The sequence below is a fragment of the Micropterus dolomieu genome, linkage group LG05 (genome assembly GCF_021292245.1).
Source record: "Micropterus dolomieu isolate WLL.071019.BEF.003 ecotype Adirondacks linkage group LG05, ASM2129224v1, whole genome shotgun sequence".
In the NCBI taxonomy this organism is placed as follows: domain Eukaryota; kingdom Metazoa; phylum Chordata; class Actinopteri; order Centrarchiformes; family Centrarchidae; genus Micropterus; species Micropterus dolomieu.
In genome coordinates, this window is record NC_060154.1 from 18,964,005 (window position 1) to 18,985,133 (window position 21,129).

General features: G+C 40.9%; 3 protein-coding genes across 6 annotated transcripts; all 3 read right to left on the minus strand.

Moving 5' to 3' along the window:
• Positions 1-1,782: 1,782 nt before the first annotated feature.
• On the minus strand, positions 1,783-10,471 carry safb (scaffold attachment factor B). Of its 3 annotated transcripts, none has more exons than XM_046049555.1 (21): positions 10,174-10,471; positions 9,759-9,849; positions 9,282-9,346; positions 8,926-9,144; positions 8,780-8,839; positions 8,616-8,673; positions 7,370-7,814; positions 6,973-7,016; positions 6,780-6,889; positions 6,480-6,629; positions 5,937-6,025; positions 5,605-5,654; positions 5,423-5,502; positions 5,001-5,137; positions 4,629-4,734; positions 4,163-4,359; positions 3,569-3,746; positions 3,294-3,367; positions 3,129-3,187; positions 2,891-2,945; positions 1,783-2,763 (listed from the first exon to the last, which is right to left on the minus strand). In XM_046049555.1, exons 1-21 carry the CDS (start codon positions 10,324-10,326, stop codon positions 2,643-2,645), a joined length of 2,541 nt encoding a protein of 846 aa, XP_045905511.1. In that variant the 5' UTR covers positions 10,327-10,471; the 3' UTR covers positions 1,783-2,642. The 3 variants fall into 3 exon arrangements, with proteins under 3 accessions (XP_045905511.1, XP_045905512.1, XP_045905510.1); XM_046049556.1 differs by having other exon boundaries at positions 4,995-5,137; positions 8,631-8,673; positions 10,174-10,470; XM_046049554.1 differs by having other exon boundaries at positions 4,995-5,137; positions 10,174-10,470.
• A 361-nt stretch (positions 10,472-10,832) lies between these two features.
• On the minus strand, positions 10,833-18,165 carry malt2 (MALT paracaspase 2). 2 transcript variants are annotated; one of them, XM_046049558.1, is made up of 17 exons: positions 17,977-18,165; positions 17,318-17,491; positions 16,872-17,038; positions 15,948-16,075; positions 15,618-15,762; positions 15,342-15,529; positions 14,815-14,911; positions 14,511-14,561; positions 14,111-14,200; positions 13,772-13,975; positions 13,453-13,630; positions 13,145-13,219; positions 12,855-12,982; positions 12,128-12,277; positions 11,877-12,034; positions 11,586-11,723; positions 10,833-11,352 (listed from the first exon to the last, which is right to left on the minus strand). In XM_046049558.1, the coding sequence occupies exons 2-17, from the start codon at positions 17,452-17,454 to the stop codon at positions 10,909-10,911; spliced, it is 2,478 nt and encodes an 825-aa protein (XP_045905514.1). In that variant the 5' UTR covers positions 17,455-17,491; positions 17,977-18,165; the 3' UTR covers positions 10,833-10,908. The 2 variants fall into 2 exon arrangements, with proteins under 2 accessions (XP_045905514.1, XP_045905513.1); XM_046049557.1 differs by having other exon boundaries at positions 15,948-16,078; positions 17,977-18,164.
• A 279-nt stretch (positions 18,166-18,444) lies between these two features.
• mrpl54 (mitochondrial ribosomal protein L54) lies at positions 18,445-20,995 on the minus strand. Its single transcript, XM_046048923.1, has 3 exons — positions 20,835-20,995; positions 20,054-20,210; positions 18,445-19,130 (listed from the first exon to the last, which is right to left on the minus strand). The coding sequence occupies exons 1-3, from the start codon at positions 20,959-20,961 to the stop codon at positions 18,998-19,000; spliced, it is 417 nt and encodes a 138-aa protein (XP_045904879.1). The 5' UTR covers positions 20,962-20,995; the 3' UTR covers positions 18,445-18,997.
• Positions 20,996-21,129: the final 134 nt, after the last annotated feature.

Here is a 21,129-nt window from a genome sequence, read left to right on the forward strand (position 1 = left end):
CTGAAAAATAACATTTACCTCTAAAATATGAACAGAAATTTCTGGTTCTGGCTTCTATTAATGGTTATATGTCTCCCTCTGTTGGACAAAAAGAAAATGACTGATGAAAATTGGGAGAATTTTAGACTCAAGGCTTGCACAAACTGATAATTAACTTGTGTGGTTTCTGTGTTTCCACATGAAGCAGCCAGATGGTGTAGACAGATGGGTGGAGAAGGTGCTGGTTATGCTGGCAATATAGACCTGCAGATTTGATATGATGATAGGGCTCACCTGTATTATCACAAAATCTATAATATTTTATTGGCCAAAGACAACTGGTTGGGTACAACTGCAAAATAAGTAAATATGTAAATTATGTCAAGTATGCAAAATGCATTCATTAAACATATTAGGCAGTGAATGCAGGAACAAATGCACCCAGGAACTTAATGTAACAAGGGAAGTGCATTTTTATTTAATGGGAACTTTCAAGTATACCAAAAATTGTTATTGAACAATGTCATAATTTAAGCTATTTTAAGCTACTGCATCCATTGTCAATCCTCATGTTAATCACAGACAGTTAGGGTATAGCATTCTGCATCTCATTTGACTGAAACATCTCTCACAAATCACAGTTTCTGCTATCTTTATCTATCAACATGAACAAGTTTTATTCCCAAAGCTCACAAAAAAGAAAACTGACTCCCAATCAGTTCAGCAAAGCCAAACCCTTAAGATGCTCTCACAACACATCTCAAAGTTTGACTTTGAAACCACAGCAACTGCATTAAAACATAGTTAATATGAAACTCAAATTAACATTCACGAGTTTACGGCCTGACACTGCTTACTACTTCCCCAGTAATACACACGGAGTCATCCTTCATGACACATGGGCTGCAGTGTGTTGAAGGAAGAAAGTATCTGTGGATAGAGAGGAAGTCCATTTGTAGAAACGGAACTTGAAGCCTGTAATAGAAAATTACAAGGGAAGTTGGAGTGAAGGAGCAGCTATATCTGGAAATCATTTCCAAGTCAACACTGACCGTTAGTGGACTCATGACCTGAGTATGAAGTACAGAGGTCAAAATGGCATCCTACGTCAAGATCATTTCCTGCTGCAATGAAGCATGCGATATGTAATCCTGGACAAATTGCTATTCTGCAGTGAGTGTTACACTGACACTCGCTGAGGTGAGTGATAAGAGAAGACATTATTGGAGTCTACCCCCCACACACAGGGTTTGCTATTACAGTCACAAGCTTCTCACCTCATTTCTTCAGTCTACAAGCCATGTGAAATGTTTCCATCAGACGCTGACTGTGACATTTGCAAGAGTTAAAGGGCACCAGATCAGCAGTCTGAGTGCAAATACCCACTATGTTTTAGGAAAAGGTAAAGTAATTATAACAATCATTCTAAATTAGCCAGCGACAATACTCCCCATACTGGACATCACACCATTAACCCCGTTTGAAATGAAGTTACCACGGTATAGTTTCAAATGACTGAAATGTTCAGGTATCCTCATCAATGACTCCATTAACCACCAATACGGAGTCCGAGCCAAAAATTCGTGTCAAGTCCAATTATACACTGCATTTTTAGAAGACAGGAAACTGTAATAGAAGGGAAATGTGAAACGTTACTTCACTGTGTCACGTCAGATCATATCTTTCAAGGTTTTTTTGTGATGCGTGTTTTGTGCTGAGCCCGAAATTGATTTTTGAACAACTGTTTTGGCAATTTGAAATGAGTCATGGAGCATTTGTTTGAGTAGTACCACTGCAAAAATATATGTAAAAAAATTTTTATTGTGAGAGGCAACTTCACCCTGTGAATTTTACAACTGAGCTGAACAGAAGGATGAGAAAACACAATGTAACACGTTGATGCAAAGAAAACTAAAAACACATTTGAGTTCCAGAAAACGCAGGCTACAACACCATACGTTACACTTGAGATTTTATCAATTAAATACACTCTGACCACATACACACTCCAGGGGTATTTATTACCATTATCCAACAATCACAGAAATCTGATACTATATACAAAAGAAGCACAGACTGAAATATATATATATAAAAAAAAAGTCTAACAAGCATTGAGAATTAGAATGTGACATGTAGTTTTAAAAACCTTTTCTTCAGCAGCAAAACTCTTACAAACCAACTGTGTTACAAAAAGAATAACGTCAAAAAGGAGCCTCAATCTCTGAAGAAATTAATTGCAACAAAAGGCTCCTTTAACCAGTATGGAAACCTCTGAAATACTTCAGACACAAACTGGGATACAGAGAGAAGAGTGGTGATTTTAGGTTGATCAACTCAGAGCTCTGACGTGGCTCTACCACCACAGGCCAACCCCGCATATACAACTTCTACTTGTGAGCAGACAGTCGTGTTATACAAACAAAGTGGGTTGGACTGAATGATAAATACAAGAAGATCGCAACATCACGCACACACCCAAAAAAAAAAATAAAAAAAGAAGAAAGGAATCACACAGAAAAATAAAGGGTTTCCCTCAAAAATGGACTGGAATTGTGTCAAAAAGAAATTCCTGATTTAAAAACATTTACAAAACTAAGATGTCAAACCCTTCTTAATATGACTTCCTACAAACAGTTGCAATACTGTCTGTCCAACAGACATCAATAGCGTCGACCAAAAGCTCCACCCTGCAGCCCGCCGCTGCCCTGCATCAGCTGGTTCTGTCTGTTGAGAGCTCCAGAGAGGGACTGAGATGTTCCTGTGTTCATGTAGCTTCCACGGCTGATGACAAAAAAAAAAGAAATAAAAAAAGATGTAATTACACACAGTGACTGAGAAATGCTCTAACAAATTGTGCATGCTGCTCCTCTAAAATGAGATTTAAAACCACTTGCTATTCACTCCTCACCCTGCCATTCCTCCACGTGACATGTGGCTCTGGCCTGGGATAGCACCATCTCTGCCTGGAACAAAGAAACAAAACATCACATAGAACAAGACCACAGTAGTTATAGCTCTATATTGCTGCTGACTGTTGTTACACTATTTTCCTTCAGCCTGCTACTTCAAAATGTATGATCACAAAAGCAGTCAGTGTAACTAGCAGTACAGTCATGGCGCACATGTTAAAGCACAAGTATGCGTACTTTGCCATGGTCTGTCTCCATCCATCTTCCGGTTCGAGTCCCAGTCTCGATTTCCCTCCCTAAAAGACAAACATTTTTACAATTATTTCCCTCCTTCAGTAAATAACAGCCTGTATTTAGGTTTTTATATGGCCTGAGCTGAAGCCAGCGCACTGTCACGCTCACCTGGGGTTAATGCGTTTGTCGTAGCCTCCGCTCCAGGAGTCTCTGCCTTCTCTGCCATGTCTGTCTGAGAAGTGCTGCAAAAAGAGACACAAGACACTGTTTTCCTGTGAAGTCACTAAAAATTTTAGATGTCAAAGATCCGGATGTTCTACTGTTCTAGAGGCAGTCGTGCACCACTACAAAATGGCAATAGTGTGAGCATTTGTTTACATGTGTACTGGTCTGTGTGTCAGTCACACATGTTTTAACTGAAGTAGCTTTACTGGACCTCTTACCTGACCATCTCGGTCTGCACCGATGCCACGCGCATTGTCCCGCCTGTCCATAACCATGTCATCTTGGTAACGGCTCCGGTCCCTGTGGTCGAAGTCCTGATAACGTTCCTGTCGACCCAAGTCTGAACGGCTGTAACGGTCATCCATGGCCATGCGCTTATCAGGCCAGTCATCTTTCCTGAAAGAAGAGAAGGCAACAACATTATTGGTGATTATCGGTAAAACTTTGTGATTTTATTTGGCAGCCTTTTATACAAGACTACAGATCCAGCATGAGAGTTAGAAACTACTTAAGTATAGTCTATGATCGTAACTGACGGTGTATAATTTCTGTGTCATCATCCACCACTTACTATGGGATGTATTACTTCATATTATTTGCAATACTTACCAATAGTTGCTTATTTAGTTTTTTGTGACCCTTAGGCTTTGTTTTAAATAAAGCTCGTACAGGAGAGTGTAATCGTGAGCACTTAAAAAAAAAAAAATCAACACTGAACAAATAATGAATTATAATATTTAAATGTCGCTACTCAGAATGATCAAGAATCCAACTTAAATAAATCCATTTCTCAATCATCCTTTAGTATTTACCTTCCATCCAAGTCATAAGGCCTCTTAATGGGGCGCCGCTCCTGTTCGTAACGCAACTGCTCCTGCTGCCGTCGCAGCTCCTCGCGCTCTCTGAGGATCCTTTCCTGCTCCCGCCGCCTCTCGTACTCTATACGTAGCCTTTCCCGCTCCAAGAACTGACGCTCCATACGGTCTGCATCGAGGCGCTGCTTCTCAGCCTGGAACGGTTCATGGTTTCAGTAAGGAATTTGTGAGGAAGGTAGACTGACAATGACAATTTTGACAAATTAATATGTGGGAGCCAAACTATTGATAAACAGATATTTCCATTACTTTAATTTAAAAAGGAGTACATGTATTCAACAAGTAGAGATTTGTGCTGGAGAAAATATAATGCAGAAAATGTTGGCAGAAACGCTGATAGCAATGTAGTGAGAGAAAGAAAATCCTTAGAAAAATTACTTAGAAATAAGTAATCTGACAGTACCTCCAGCCAGTGTCGCTTCCGGAGCAAGTGTTTCCTCTCCTCTTTCTCCCGGAACAGACGGATTCGCTCGCGCTCACGGTCCGGACGGTTGTCACGATCCCGGTCACTGAAAGAAGATGGCAAAGATCAATCTCTCAGCACCAAATGTACTTTTCTGGAAGACGTGAGTAAGAAGAGGTTAATAGCGTCCAGAGTAACATATTTTATAAACTAAGATAATTTATTCAGTATTTAACAAGGAACTATAGAAAGTATTTTCTTTCTATAGAAACAGCAGTGGAGTTTCTTAATACTCAATTATGTTTCATTAAGCCCTGTGGTGGGTTCAGATTGTCTTTTCTAGACCCCCCCCCGCATGATCCTTACGTGCACCTGCGCCTCTCCACCTCTCTGATCTCCCTCTCTCGTTGTCTCTGCCTCTCACGCTCTCTCTGCTCCTTGATCTGGTCAAATGACAGGATGTCCTTCTTCTCCTTACTGGATGACTTGCGGTCTCGACTCTTTGTGCTCTGGAAAAAGGACAGAAGCAAGAAGAGTGACTCGAAATCAAAATAAAATCTGCCCTGCAAGTCTGAATGACAATACAGCTGTTCATGTGTGTCTGAAATGCATCTAATCTCTATATTACATTATACAACCTTGGACCTTGTGTCATGAGAAGACAAGTTTTTTGTCATATTCTTCTAATCCTCTTGTAACAACTTTATGCATCGACTCTCAGTAACACAACTCATACCCGGAGGATAAAAAGTAACTGGGTGGTACAAGTTGTTATAGGGTGAAGGTTTACTTACTCTTTCTTTGCTTTTGGTTTTGACACTGATGACAGGTTCTCCTTTGGACTTGTCCATAACTACAGTCCTCTCATTCCGAGCTGCCAAACACACACAACTGATAGTGTCAAGAATATAAAATGTTTTAGAGGGGTCTCCTTTCTTTAACTTAATGAAGCTGTAAATTATACAACATTTCTCACCTTTGCCATCTTTTCCTTCTCCCTCAGACTTCTCATCCTTTCCTTCAGACCTACAGGAAATAGTAACAGTTCTATCAGAGCAACAAACATTTTTAACAACAGTACAATTACTGGTTTAGTTTTCTCCCGTGTAGTTGGACAGCTTATCCACTCTTGAGTTATAGCTCAGGGGCTCTAACTGCTGTGGTTACAGATTACCACTAGGGCATGCTATGTTAAAAAGGTTTGCGCCCATGATATTTATAAGCACACGAGACCAAAATATCGTCCCGGTGGGGTATCTTTAGTAAGAGACTTTACTCCAACATGCGACAGCTTGTGAGAGTTCTTACTTAGAGTCAGATGAGTGTCTCCTTTCACCGTCAGATTTCTTGGTGTCATTCTTGTCTGCTGGCTTCTTCCCTGCAGGCTCATTTTTAGCCTACAATGTTTAAACATGAACAGGTTTATTAAAATGATTTAAATGAACTGATTCAATTTCACACGGATCGTGCCAAACAATGAAAAGAACACCTCTTTAGTACATATCAGATTACTTGTGATAATTGTGCTTTTCAACTAAAGTTATTTCTGCCCCAAAAGATATTCTAATCTTTTAAAAAAATGATACTTTATCAAATGCTAATCGTTGCCTGGTGTTTCCATTTTTGCTGCATCTCAAGCGCAATTAGGTTTTAGGTATCCATCAGGTTAGAAAGAATTGTACAATTCCACATTACAGCTGACAGAACTCACTTTAATTAAATAAAGGAACAATTTAAAAACTTTTTTTTATCAGTTGTGTGTACAAATGCAGATTAACTCTAACTATTTGGGTGTGACCAAATTTATTGGACACATTACAATGAAGCAAGAAATCTTCCTCCGACTCTCACCCGCTCCACAGAGATCATCCTGCCATGCAGCTCGGTCCTGTGAAGGTGGCTGATGCACTTAGTGGCCTCCTCTGTGGAAGACATGGTGACAAACCCGTAGCAGCGGGCCCCGGGGCTCTTAGCATTGGTCACCACCTTAGCTCCAACGACCTGCAGGAAATAGAGGAGGGGAAGCAAGGATAAAGTAGTAGAGATTAACAGGGAATGGGACTAAGAAAACATCAATTTTAGATCACATATAAATGCTATGTAAATGATATGCCTGGTGACAACAGTGAGGGATAGTTCGAGTAGACCAACCTTGCCATATTTGCTGAAGAGTGTCTTCAGATCAGTCGCTCTGGTAGTGGAAGAGAGACCACTGACCCACAGATTCCTGCTATTGCTTGCTGCAGCACCACTTCCAGCAGCTACACACATAAACACAATACATTACAGAGCGCATATCCACTGAGGCTGAAAGGTGCAGAACAGGAAAAACAAATTCACTTACCCTTTTCATCTTTTGACTCAGTCGTGCCATCTTTTTCATCAGAGCTAGAGACAAAGAAAAAAGGCTATAAACATACAATAGTGAGGATTACCTGGGATCGCTCCTTATACTTGTGTTTTATGGTATAATACATAACTGACAGTGATCAGCCCGTCGCGTACCATAGTGCAGTGATTTAACAGTGTATAATGGAACTATAACCTTTGGCAATCCCAATACATTACTTGTTAATGGGTAATAAAGGGGGGATAGGCGAGTGTAAGGAATGACAAAATGAAAACAGACAAATGCACAGAACGTTTTTACCTCCAAAAGAGCATCCAAATTTTGCTAGCACAAAGGAGCCAATGCAACAGAGATAGCCATTTTGGTTTCTAGTAGACAGAAAGCAACAAACCTCTTTTTCTGATCATCGCCCTCTACAGAAGAGGACTCTTTCACTGTCGAGGCTGAATCCGCAGCAGCTTTCTCTTCTGTCTTCTCATCCTCCTCACCCTTCTTAGACCCCATTTCTGAATCAACAGTTTCACCCACAGCGCCCTGTTCGCTTACACTAACAGCCTGCGAGCTTTTGTTTTCAGCATCAAATGTCTCTTCTGGGGCATTCTCCACGTCCCCAACCTCGTTGGTGTCAGCCTCCACAACATCCTTGTCGCCCTCCACATCTCCAGAGTTGGCCTTGTCGGACTTGGCACCAGTGTCGGACTTGGCACCAGTGTCGGACACATTTTCTTCTCCTCCGGCGGTGGCAGCTTGCTCTTCTTCTGGGCTCGTCTCGTGGCTCTGGTGGTGATCTTCGTTAAGCGGCTCAGATAAACAAGACCCGGCTACTTTGTCATTTTCTACGGATGTAACAGGAATAGAATGGCACAGAGTTTAATCACTTCTGAAACACAGCAATGGTTAACGAGGAACTGGCAAGGCCTGGATTAGGAACGTCATGACCACTGGCCTGTGCTCTTAGAACTATGTATTAAAACGATGAAGTAGACCCTAACGAGAGACTGGAAGAGAGCCCAAAGGCTGGAGGACAACCAAGCAACTAGTGCGACTAACACTTTGGCTCATTTCTCAAGTTGAACCACACGTTCACCTGATCCAAAGCAGACAAAGAGTTCAGTGCTGTAGAGAGCCACAAGATCAGCTGTGCGGCAGGAGATTCTCGCGGGAGTCCATCTTCTTTCAGCTTTTGACTGTGTGTCCAAGGCTCCCAGTGTCCATTTGTGATGACCACAACTTCAGCTCAAGTCCAGCAATTTCACATCCAGCTGATTTCTGAGTCAGTGTCTTTAAAAACGTGTAATACTTGGTGAGACTTGATGGATCTTCTTTGCCTCGATCTTCACGTGGCAACCTAGAAACACTGCAATCACCTGGAACAGCTCACACCTCCCTGACCTTCACATGTAATTGCTGTCAGTGTGCATCAAATTGTTAACCACTAGTGTTTCACTACTGCAAGAAAATAACTGGCAACTTAATCAACATTTACCAGCTAATGTATTAATCATGGTTAACCAAATTTCAACACAAAGTCAGCAATTCCCTTTGGGCTTCCAGTCTCTCTTTCTGGTTGAAACTAAACAAAGTGTTTGCATTCCAAGCTCAACACTGTAAAAAGATACCTCCATCTTTTTACACACCATTTTCTACAGTACCTGTTTCTTCTTTCATGTCGACCCCCTCTACTGGATCCTGAGCCTAAAAGACAATGAAGAATGATGTCTTAATGAAAGTGACCGTCACATTTGTTTACAGAGGCCTCTCAAGTTTTACACACATGAAAAACATTTGTGAGGGAACATACCATATTGATCGATGAGCATGTCATATATTCATCCTTGTCTAACATCTCAGACTTGTTCATCTGTTAAAAATAGATACAAATGCAGTAAAATTAAAACCTGCCACTTTTGACAGATGAAAAATCAAATTTCTTGTGTAGTTTCTCACCTCTGGACCTCTTCCCTCATCTTCTGACTCCAAGGCCCTGTTTTCCTCTTCATCATTCAACGCTACGTCTTCGTCCGAAGGAAAATTCTCCCTTTCCTCCTCCTCCTCCTCCTCCTCATCCCCCGCTGGTATCCCATTGTCATTCTCCGTCTCATCCAGAACGTTCATGTCGAGGATGTCCATTTCCTGCATGTTGTCATGATCATCCTGAAACTCCTCCTGAATAGGAAAGAGAAAGATTTGCTACAAATAGAGACTAAACATCTCTGCAGTCATTCAGGAGGGCTTCCAGTTCTGCATTATGTTAAAGCAGTGCTCAAATATGTGAAAATAAGTTAATCTTTCACTAAACTCACATGGTCATCATGGGAATCCTCGTCGATAGTGCCGTCGTCCGGTTCATCATTCTCCTGCCTTGTATCTACAGAAATTTTTATTTTATTTTAGATCTTGTCTGAATTTGGGTGTCTAACAGGTATTAAAGTAAACTGCTGCATGGGAAGTCTTAATGCAATTCAAGTGACATTCATGTGAAATACGTATTCACCAAGTTGCCAGATTATTATTATTACGTAAACCTGGCAAAAACTGTAATACATCAGCCCTGTTCAAACTATTTTGGAGTGTAATTGCAGTCATTTTGGAGGCTGTAGTTTCTGCTTGGTGCAGTGATTGTATTATGTTGCTGTGACAGATGTTATGCACCCTCAGTAGCTTATAATGCACAATTACCATAAAAGGGGAATCCTCTCCAAAACAGTTTGATCCGAGTGTAAATCCACATACTGTAACGTTACACAGTGGCAACATTAAGCATCTTCGGCAAACTTTACCTTTGGTAGTCCGTTTAGGTGTACATTTCTTCGGAGCTGACTCCGGAGCGACAATAATCTCATCAGGATTTCCACCCTCTTGCTCGATTGCCTGTTGGTTTGAGATTTGAGCAAAAGCACAAAATAAAACCTTAATACATTCTCCAGTTTATGAGTTTAAAATGAAGCAAACGTCAAATATGTAAACAAACACAATTTAAGCTTTCAGCTGTTTGGCGCAAACGTTAAGTAACGGTTAATGCTAACGCTAGCACACAGTATCAGGTCAACAGGCCTCTTAAGCTAACGTAGCATTGCGTTTACATTAGTTTGGGGATAACTTATTACAGGGTGAAGGAAGAAAACAGGGGCCTCTGTAGCACTTGTAATAATACAATTCAGTGCCTGGTTGTTTAACAGGTGAGCTATTAATTACCTTTTTAAGACGCTCCGACAGCACGCTCTTGACGCCCGTCGTGTCCAGGTTTCGTTTCTTCAGCTCGGCCTTCAGATCGATGACTCTCAGCTCCGACAGTTTGCGGATCTCTGCACCCTCCAGAACCTCCACGTCTGCTGATCGGTCAGCCATCGTTGTGCCAGTGAAAATATCTCTTCAGCTTGATATAATTATTTTATGCACTTTATTTACTGATGGTGCAGCACGAATTAGAAGCAGCTTGCTAGCAAAACTACTGCAAAATGGAGGCCGCGCTAAACCCGATGACGTCAAAGCGCAGGCGCACTGCAGTTGCAGTGCAGAGATGAGTAGAGGAGAAATCTGGCTTAATGTACACACAAATAAAACACAAAATAAAATTGAGAAACATGTGGCAACGACGGATGTCAACAGTTTAATAACAGTTTACAATTCATCTAATTTCTTCCTTTTTACAAAGACATTTGATCAGCAGTGTGATCCTTTTTCAATGTATTATCATCATAGACTGTATAATGATAATATATCAAATTCTTTTATATTAAATATTTATAAAACATTGCAGAAACCTAAAGCATAGTTAAGACAAAGATAACCTAAGTAGAGCACATACGTTCCTTCTGCAGAAGACTTGAATAAAATTCACAGAAAGACAAGTGTTTGCCTGAGCTGTTTATTTAAACACGTTTTTTCCCAACACAGTGTGTAATGGTCAGACCATAGGAGTCATAATGCTTAGTGAGACTGAAAATTGTACATGTCACTAAATTTGTAATTTGTGTCATTTACTTGGCTGTGGGGCAAGCTTTTGCTGGCAACAAGAGGTTGAGGGGCCTCAGATAATTCAGGACAGTCAGTCTCCTCTGGTTTATTGACACTTCTGGATGAAGTTGGAGAGTCATTGGTGGAATATTCTCTGCCAGTTTGTGCATAACATGACCATGCATTTAAGGCTGAACCAACAGAGGCACAGGCCTCACTAAAGGAAGAGCACTCAGGAACGTTGAAGGAGTCGAGGCTGAAGGATGAGGAAGCAGAGCAGGCGCGAGGTGGTCGTGGTTCGTGTAGATTGAGTTTGGAGACCAGTGGCTTACCAACTGTCACTGGTTGCCTTTCCTGTACTTCTTCATCCATGTTGGAATAGGTGTAATGAAGGCAGACTGTGAATGTGAGCTCACTCTATAAGACAATGAAGAGCAAAATTAGATTTTTAGCTTTAGAAAAAAAAAGGCTTCTCAGCTCAGACTTCAGACCTCTTTATATATTATAATATTCAAAATGGTGGCATTAGTCTTATTCCTGACTCCACTAACAGTACAAATTGGTCTCCAGAGGGCACATAAACATTTATCAGGATTCTCCTAGGATAGAAATAAGAGAACCAATAATGAAAGCAACGACAAGAGTCTGACCCTGAGTCTCTGCAGGCTTCGGATGCGTGTGTACAGACTAGGGACCTCTGGTGAAGGAAGATTTTCCTTGATCAATAATAAACTGCCGGCTTCAAGCAGAGTCTCCTGGTTACTCTTTTTCAGATCGATGTCCACATCCTGCCAAAGTAACAGAATCCACAATAACAAATGAATTCCTGTTTAAAATATAGTGTATTGTGAAACACTGAAGGATTACTGATCACAAACATGATGATGTCTTTGTGTGTCTTTAAAATCTCAAATCCTCATATTTAATATCGGCTGACAAACCTCTGGGAAGTCAGTAAGCTGAGCAGAGCAGGAAGCAATTTCTTTGGGTTTCTCAAGTATCCGAGTGTAGATGACCATGACATTGGAGAACTCTGCAGCAAAACCAAGCTGAACCTTCACTCCACAGTCAAACTGCAGGCAAAGGCTCTTCGGTAGGACTATGAAGGGTGATATTTGAATTAGGTATACTTAACTCTAAGTATAGTATCATGCCAACATTAAATAAAGTAATCTACAAACAAAATGAGTACCATGAGCAACAGCCCATTGCAGGTTTCGAGCCGAATAGGACGCAGAACATTCAGAGGTCTGTATCTGGTCAGTGAGGGAGCGTCGTTCAGACAGATTACTCCGTAGCTCCAGAGCCTGCCTCCCTCGTGTGATCTCACAACGACCCATGTCTGGCAAAAGTAAATACATGTTACAGTATGTTAAAGAGCGTTGTTAAAGAGTGGCACATCTGGCTAGAACACAAACAGTGTTGTGACAACAGGTGTGTTCCACCTGTCAATGCAGAAACATGACTGAGTGGTATGTGGCCAGAACGGCAACATTCTCAAAATGCCCACATTTTTTTTTGTCCTCTGTGAATCTGTAGGTGGTGCGCCTCTTCTCCATCAAACATGATCCCACACAGAACATTAACATCAGAAGTTACTGTTATTAAAAATAAAAACATTTTACAATGGTTTGAAACATTCTTGTACACCAGAAGAAACGGGAACTGTATTTATTTGCAGCCATAGTAGCAACCATTACCAATGCTTTACAACAACCTTTCTCACAGCAGACAGCAGGAAAAGCATAGGTGGAACTAATAAGAATGATAACGGCTCTGCTCCATTTAGGTGAGACAGTGACCCATGTCACTGAGTCAACACACACAACTATTTGCTTATTGCATGCCTAGTTGGTGCAAATCTATTACAGGCCCCAATTACAGATCCCATACTTCATGTGTGTGCTCTGCATACATACCTTCAGCCACTCTGTCTAGCATGACGGTGACCTTCTCATCTTCACAAACTCGCCGTTTGAGGAAGCTTATGAAGATGCCATTTGACACATCCTCCCTCCTCACTTCATATGCTTCAGCGTCTACGCATCTAAAACACAACAAGCTACACATGAGTGAAACCTTTTCAGTCTAAATCACGGAGTTCCAATAGTCTCCACCACCAGAATTAATCAAAGCAAAAAAGCACAGCAGGTGAATTAAGAAGCCAACACAGAATGAAAATTAACGTTTGAGAGAATCAGCGACTTACGTGGCATATCCAAACACTATATTTGCTGTCACCTTGATCAGTCCTGGTTGAACAATGATATCATCATTTGGGTTTCTGAAAAGAAATAAATAAAAAATTCACATAATAAACTTAATTATGTGTTATGTTATATTGTGTAGCATGAAGGAACTACAAATTTCATTTTGTTATGCAGCCATGTACTGTATAATGACTAATAAACAACCTTGTACCTTGATTAAAAGCATAAATTTGCACAGCAGATGATATAACCTCAGCGTGACATAAAAAATGCTGGTACTTCAATTAATTAATTTCAACATTCACACCTTTTGCGGCACATGTCCAGCAGGAATACGTTAAGCCCAGTCTCTTTCTCTTGCATCCTGGTCAATATATTCTGTACACACAAGCAGTGCTCTGATGTGTAGGAGGCCGGTGCATCGATGGGAACCATAAAACTGTTGCCGTAATTCTCATAACCGTGGCCAGCAAAGTATAGCAAGCCTGTGGAAGGAAGGACAGAGAAGTGTGTGACTATCGTAGAATCAAAGTCAGATTCTTAGCCTTTTTAGCTCATTGTTTTTAAAAAAAAAAAATAAAATAAAAGGTTTTATACTATATTTTATTTTGATAAAAGACACCAACCATAGACTCCCTTGTCAAGCAGCAACAGAAACTCTGTGACAGCGCTGTGCATCTCTTGCCAGTTGAGGTCGAGCAGGGAAACCACCTTAAAGTCCATCTGTCTGAGTACGTTGGTCATCTCGTGGACATCAGCGATGGGAGCGCACAGCTGAGTGTGGTGGAGGTAGTTCATGTTGCCAATCAGGAGAGCAACTTTGTCTGTTGCTGTGGAGGGGAACATAACGCATCACGAAAGGACCATTAACCTAATAAAAATCATGTGATGTACCTATTTAGAGAGTATATTTTGATCCACAGATGCTGTATTGTGACTACAGTATTGGTTTGGGCAAAATTCACCATGGAAATGCTTGGTCGATGAGGGCGAATCGACCACCTGTATCGGCTGTATTCCTGGTTTGCCGGTTGACCTGTTGACTTCCTGTGAGTCTGTCAACATCAAAATGACAAGGTTAAAATTAAAAAGCCCATGCTGCTGGTGATCAGACTATTTGTTTAATGTCTCATTCTCATTTCTACAGTTCTTGGTAACCACACATGCTGTAAACTTTCTATTAATGAGAAAAAGCCAGTCGACAGATTTCAACACACACAACCTATCAGCTAAATCCGCTGCTGGTACTACACTCAAAAGTACCCCTGCATGAACAGGTATCAAGGTGTGATGATGTGGAAAATCACAAAGGAACTAAAATTCTAGTTCCTCTATTCGCTCCTTAATATTCAGAATAAAGAATACCTAGACCACGATAGACTTCTACCCAGGAGGCATCAGTGATGGAACTGGGGCCTGTGTAAAAGTGCAAAACAGGAAGTTATTCATTGCACAGTACTGCACTTTGCCCAAGTGTGACACGAGCCTATAAATGTGCAATGTCAGACTTATTGCTGGTCTATCTATGTTTACAATCTCCTCAAAAGTAATAACATTCACACAATTATCATATGTATTAAAACTTTTTAAGACCTCTTCGATCTTTCTAATAATAATACTTCTGTCAATAATTCTGACTACAGAAACAAGAAATGTGCCTGGGTCTCACCGATGGTCACTGTTGCGGTGTCAGTCCACGCCTCGTGGTACAAATTGAACACCTTGCATCTATATTGTCCTCTGTGTTCTGTGGTCACACATGGGATCTACAAGAATACACAACATCAACTACACACCACATACTTGTATGGAGACCAAATGTGAGAATTTGTTAACACCTTCATTGGTTTCTCTAAGCTAACACACACATGGGTTTGGTGCAAAGCTGCAGTATATGTAATAGAATGTGGAAAATATAGATTACAAACAAGTGACAAATAGAACTGTTAGTTCGAGAGGAGCTGAAGTTAACCAACCCCCCTCTATAAAACAGAAATGCTTTTATATGATAAACATATGTATTAGTTTATGATATCCTTTTTATGATGATAGCACAGTGGTTATATATTTCCTGCCTTGCTTTTAAAGCTTTTGTCCATTTTAAAAGTTTTAACCCAAAAACTTTTATTTCTGAAATCATTGTTATGCACAGTAGATAGGCAGTTCAGTCAGAGCAGACTGTGTAAATACACTTGCCTTGAGTGACTGTGTCTTGTGTTGTTTCATGGGCACCATATTGTGGTACCACTCGTACTGGGCAGGAGGGTTCGCCTCTGCATTGCACTCCAGGAACAGAGTGTCACCCTCAGACACTGCTTGGGACTGAGGTTGATGGGTGATGAGCAGCCCACTCACTGACCCTGGAAACAGACTGCTGCTGCAGCCTGATATGACAAGATTTACTCGGAAATGACATTACATGTCATGAGATGAAATAAAACAAGGAGAAAAGAAGGAGGAGAGAAGAGGTACCTGCAGAGTAGACACAGCGAACGTGAGCCCACTGGGAGAAGATGCAGTTTTCTCCATGGTTGACCCTACAGATATAGTGACCCTGGTGGACCAGGGCTAAAGGACAAAGAGCCAGATCTGGTGTACTCCCTGTCTCGTTCAAAATCTAAAACAAGGAAATAATTAACCAATAACCAATTTTTAACTGACATCTGATAATTAAGAGAATGCATAATTTGTCTCATTACCAACACCACATTAACAATATAATAAATACAGACCACTCCACGTAACATAGGGTTTGACCTGAAATCTTATCATAACCACGTAATCATATGATGTTGGACTGACCTCTTCTTTGCCTCTGAACCACTGGTAGCTGAGTCCAGGGGGACCAGAGGCTCTGCAGGTCAATACCACCCTGCCCCCAACTGTGGCTTGCTGGGACTGTGGCTGCACTGTGATCTGGATCAGCTCTGCTACTATCACACACACACACACACACACACGTACACACACACACACACGTACACACACACACACACACACACACACACACACACACACACACACACACACACACACAACTTTGTAAAGTTGTTACTTCTACAGACAAAATTATCTGTGTAAAACAAATCTAATGCCCTATCTTTCCTCTACTAATGTTTATGGTTGAAAGAGCCAGGACTGTTTCTTCCTGATGTTTCCTTACATACTAATAACCTTTATTTGGCATTTTGGCACGCTGGAGGACAAATAAAATGAATACACACAGTTTCCACTGCTGACAATCACACACGTGTTACTTATTAATAACATTAATGAATGCCATTAATAATAGCTGTTTGCCATTTATAGTGGGTGTTCCAAGGCTAGTCAAGTCAAAATGTGCACATGGAGAAAGTACCAGTGCCTCAAAATGTACCAGCACTTGAGTAAATGTACTTACTACTTTCATACTTTTTTTGAAAATGTGTAACATTAAACCATGTTAGGAAGCAGAATTTCCTGAAATAGAAATCTACACGTCTGTATATGTATGGCATCCCAGTCACTTCAATTCAAAGAACCTTTTTTTATCCATTAGGAACTTCATTTGTGCAGAGCATCCGTGCACATTCACAGAAACCCACACACATCACATACCAGCAATCAACAGGGGTTAGTAAGTAGGTAAAGCTTGTGAGGCTCAATAAATACATGATAGGCGATAAACATTAACAGAGATTTTGTTCAAAAGTAGATAGATAAATAAATAATGCACTTCTGCTTTACCTTTGGTGGTGAGGTAGTGCACAGCTTCCTGGTGGTCTATCTTCCTCAGGCAGTGGAGCAGAAAGTCCAGGGGGCAGGAGCGATCAGCCAGCCGTGCCAGGAGGGTACGTCCCGGGCTGCCTGCAACGCTCAGCACCTGAAGTGAGCAGCTGGTCAGCTCATTTTCACTGCAGGGAGAGCGTTCAATGGGCAGTGTTAGTGCAGGGGTGGTGACAACCATAGTGCCCCAAAGCAGGAGAGAGGCAGAGCCCCCGCCCCCACCAAAAACTTGCAGGAATGTACAGTATTTTACTGAGGGACACACCTGTTCATCATGCACGTCATACATCATATGAAGTCCTTGTATTACAGCATGAAGTGTAAATGTTCAAATGAGTTATTATGGTGATGAAAAAGGTGTTTGTGGCTTAAATCACCCTCTTTGTGTGATGCCTTCAATGTCTCACCTGCAGCGGAATTTCGGTTGCTCGGACACCGCACTGGCTAGCTGCCTCCATCCGCAGGTCGAGTTGTCCAACATCTTTGACAGCCCTGTGAGGATTTCTTCACTCAGAGTACCAATGCTCATTTTCCACTCCCCCATCTTCGCATGTGTCGCCACTAACAAACCTGAAGATAAACTGGACCCACAGGAACATTAAAGTGAAACTTCATGCGCTAAAATATAACTGTAACTCTAACGTTACCATCTATATGCATCAGCTCCACGGCGTAGCAAGTGAGACCGTACTGATGACTGACAACAGTAATGTGTTTGGCTGTTGAATGAATGTCCCACTTGTCCGCCTACACGGGTGGTATTACGGTTTACACCACAAAACAGGTTGTAAACCTGTGTTGACTTTATGAGAATGCGAGGCGCGGAGGAAAATCCGCTTGTAACTGTACACACACAAGCACAGCAGACGACAGCCTATTAATCTTATTCAGGAAATTGATCAGGTAGCAGCGATGCTAGAAAATAAAACCACGAGCTGTTTTCAGACCAAATTAAACACCACGACGACGATTAATAACGCTAAGTGCGATACAGCTGGCCGCTTCCGCACACTGACATAGGCTACTGTAACATTTATCAGAACCGTGAAGAAAAGTTTTAACTTACCGACTTTACAAAAAGTTAACTCCACAGACCGGAGATCACATCCAGTTGTGAAACAGGAACAAGTGGCTTTTCAATAAAAACAGACGTGTGGTGCATTTTATCAGTCTTCCGACCTTGCGTGATTTTTTTCCCCAAATGATTTGCTTCTCATTTTGGTTCCTCATTTTTGCAATCCCCCCCGCAGGCTCGAACATTTGCATGAAGCGCTGTCACAGCAGAACATTTATTGAAGCCATCGAATACGGAAATATTTTTAAATATTATCCAATTGACAACCTGGGAACCCCCCAGTTTTGGGGGGGTGGGGGTGTAATAGGTCTGACCTATAAAGTATTAGCCTAATACATTATTCACTCATCAAAAATTTCACTTCACAAACCCTTCATTGAAGGCTCCTCATTACAATGTGGTACCACATTCATATTATGATAATGTTAAAGCAGAAGAAAATTCACAATTTGCAGGATATTCTGTAGTCATATTTATTCATAATGAGTCTGCAAAAACAACAAATAGTGAAAAGGTGATTGGTGGAAATATCAGCAGGCCATTGTCCTTCTGATATGGACAAAACAGAACATGAAGACATGTACAAATTAATTAAATGCATAGAAAAATCACTTCAAGGCCTGCTTATTAGTTTTCGATCATATCACGCAATCGTTGAATTTTGAAAGCATACAATTCCATGACAACTAGGCAAAAACCATCTGCCCAAGAAGATTGTGGGATACAATTGAAAGCTCCAGAACAATTACTAAATGGTCCTCGGGTTGGAGTTGTCTAACCAACTACTTTAAAAAAAATGTTTTATTTCATTGTGAATGTTGGGCCCCCCCCCAAGTTTTTAACATAACCAGCTCAGTCACCGGAGGACCACTGAATATGCTGCATGGTTTCAATTAACACGGTGGAAGAGTTGGTCTGAACATACAGTACACAATGACACGTGGTTCAGTCCACACGGAGTCTGAAGCAATCCGATGTACAGGGAGAAGCTCTCTGTCAGTTCAGTGAAGGCCTAAAACTTCTTCCCTTTATGCAGTCTGTTGAAACGCCAAATGTTTTCCTTCCTCAGACGCTTCCAGTATTCCCTGGTGTCGGACTCCAGCTCGTGCAACTTTTGGGGCGGTCCTAGGTTCAATTGGAACAACCTGAGTGAATGATAAAAGGAGAGGGTAGTCAAATAAGTGAAGACACATCAAAATCAGCTTTGTTGGCCATGTATGTTTATGTATACAGGGGTTTTGATACAATAAGTTTAATACACATGAAAGGACCTTTTCACCCAGAATAAAAAAATTACACAGACAACATTACAAATAATAATAATAATTTATACTGTATTTATAAAGAAAATGTGGAGAATGAAAGCAACAGTGGTGCCAGTAGTAATCGGAGCAGATTCCAGCAGATTCCAGGTACAACTTCTGACATCTCTGTCCAAAGAGTGCAGTCCTAGGAACAGCTAAGATAATGTGCAGAACCCTTAAACTCCCAGGCCTCTGGTAGAGGACCCGAGCTTGAGGATGACACATACCACCCCACGAAGGGTGAGAGGGGGATTTTTTTTTAAAATATAAAAGTATAATGTAATGAAACAACAACACAAACTATCTTTACCTTTTACCTAGGTCAATTCTTCTCTGTCTTAACAAAAAGGAAGCAAAGCAAATGTGTCTCTTATTTTGTCCATATATAAATGTATATCCATCTAGTGGTGTGTTTGTGATTTCCTGCATTTCCCAGAATGCAATTCAACTACCAAAACATTAAGCTTGGACTGCATTTAGCATGTGTAGGCGTAGAGAGCTATAGAAACAGCGATAGTCAGTATGTGATGCTGTGATGCTGAAATGTTTTGGATTTACTTACTTCCTCTTATTAGAGGGGGGAATTGTAATTTTCTTCTACAGAAGGACACATTTACTTGTCAATTTCTAACCAGCTTTTCACAACAAATATCTTGAAAATAGGAAAGGAAATCTGGCAAAATTCAGAAAGAGTTAGTTCTACATTATGATACACAAAGCAGTAGATAAAAAGTGGCAGAAATACAAGAAACATGTGCCCTCACCACTCTGGATATTGATCAGTAGGCTTCAGCTGGGGGTCTTCCCCTTGCTTGAGGATGTTGGCCCCTACTGCATATGAAGTCAGTCTGACAGGGTCTTTACACACCTCCGGACCTTTCAGCTCTTCTTTCGCCATGCCTTTGCCTTTCCCTTTGGCCGCTGCAAAGAACAGGAAAGAGATATTTTGTAATGCCAACAAGTATAATGACATCCTGATTGTGATTGGGGTCACGGGTTGATTGAAAATAGAAAATAAACCACTAATGAATAATGATTTAATGGCATACGCAGACACAGGTGATTTAGGTTATTGGACGAAGTGTGGAATGGACTTAGAGCTGCAATGAATAATGGATTTACATCTTTTTTTTAAAGAAAAATTATTTGATACCAGCTTCTTAAATGTGAATATGTTCAGGTTTCTTTAGTCCTCTATGACAGTACACTGGATAGCTTTGGGTTGTGGACAAAACAAGACATCAGAGGACATCATATTGGGCATTTTTCTGACATTTTACTGATCAATTAATCGAGAATCAACAATGAAAAAAATCATTAGTTGCAACCTAATGGACACAATAACTAAGCAATTATATTCGTGTATTGCCACACCACAACAGCAATTATCCATCCTTTATTTTCCACTCTCAGTCACATTCAGCGGAGTAAGCTAGGCCAAATGTGTCAGCTCAACTCGATACATGTTTCATAACCACAGACAATTTAAAACTAAAGGGCACTGAGATATATTGAAGAGAGATGGTAGAAATCCTCTTTACTCACCAACTTTCTTAGCATAACCGCATGTCTGGGTTCTGTTTAATATGTTCGTCCTGCACAGCAACGTTGCAGCGCTGGATGTGATGTTTTTCGTTAACGTGACTACCCTAAATAAACTGTAGCCCGACATTTTTGTTTTACTTGTAGGTTACTTTAAAAATGCAGCTCACCATGCTACTGTTTGACATTCATATTTCCTTCGACTTCCGTTTTGTATATGAGAAAATAATGTACTGCTCCTCTCTGGACGGGAAGACACACTGCACCTGAGGCAAGTAGCGCGAGTTGTGTCGTTTCC

Coding starts and splice junctions, on each gene's coding strand:
- safb (XM_046049554.1), bottom strand. CDS start 10,326: ATGGCTGACCGATCAGCAGACGTGGAGGTTCTGGAGGGTGCAGAGATC. Junction 9,347..9,758: donor ACCTAAACGGACTACCAAAG/GTAAAGTTTGCC, acceptor AAATTTCTGTAG/ATACAAGGCAGGAGAATGAT. Junction 8,840..8,925: donor ATGAGGGAAGAGGTCCAGAG/GTGAGAAACTAC, acceptor TATTTTTAACAG/ATGAACAAGTCTGAGATGTT.
- malt2 (XM_046049557.1), bottom strand. CDS start 17,454: ATGGGGGAGTGGAAAATGAGCATTGGTACTCTGAGTGAAGAAATCCTC. Junction 17,039..17,317: donor CAACCGAAATTCCGCTGCAG/GTGAGACATTGA, acceptor CTCTCCCTGCAG/TGAAAATGAGCTGACCAGCT. Junction 15,530..15,617: donor TCGCTGTGTCTACTCTGCAG/GTACCTCTTCTC, acceptor TTGTCATATCAG/GCTGCAGCAGCAGTCTGTTT.
- mrpl54 (XM_046048923.1), bottom strand. CDS start 20,961: ATGTCGGGCTACAGTTTATTTAGGGTAGTCACGTTAACGAAAAACATC. Junction 20,211..20,834: donor CGGTTATGCTAAGAAAGTTG/GTGAGTAAAGAG, acceptor TGTTCTTTGCAG/CGGCCAAAGGGAAAGGCAAA. Junction 19,131..20,053: donor ACTGATCAATATCCAGAGTG/GTGAGGGCACAT, acceptor TCATTCACTCAG/GTTGTTCCAATTGAACCTAG.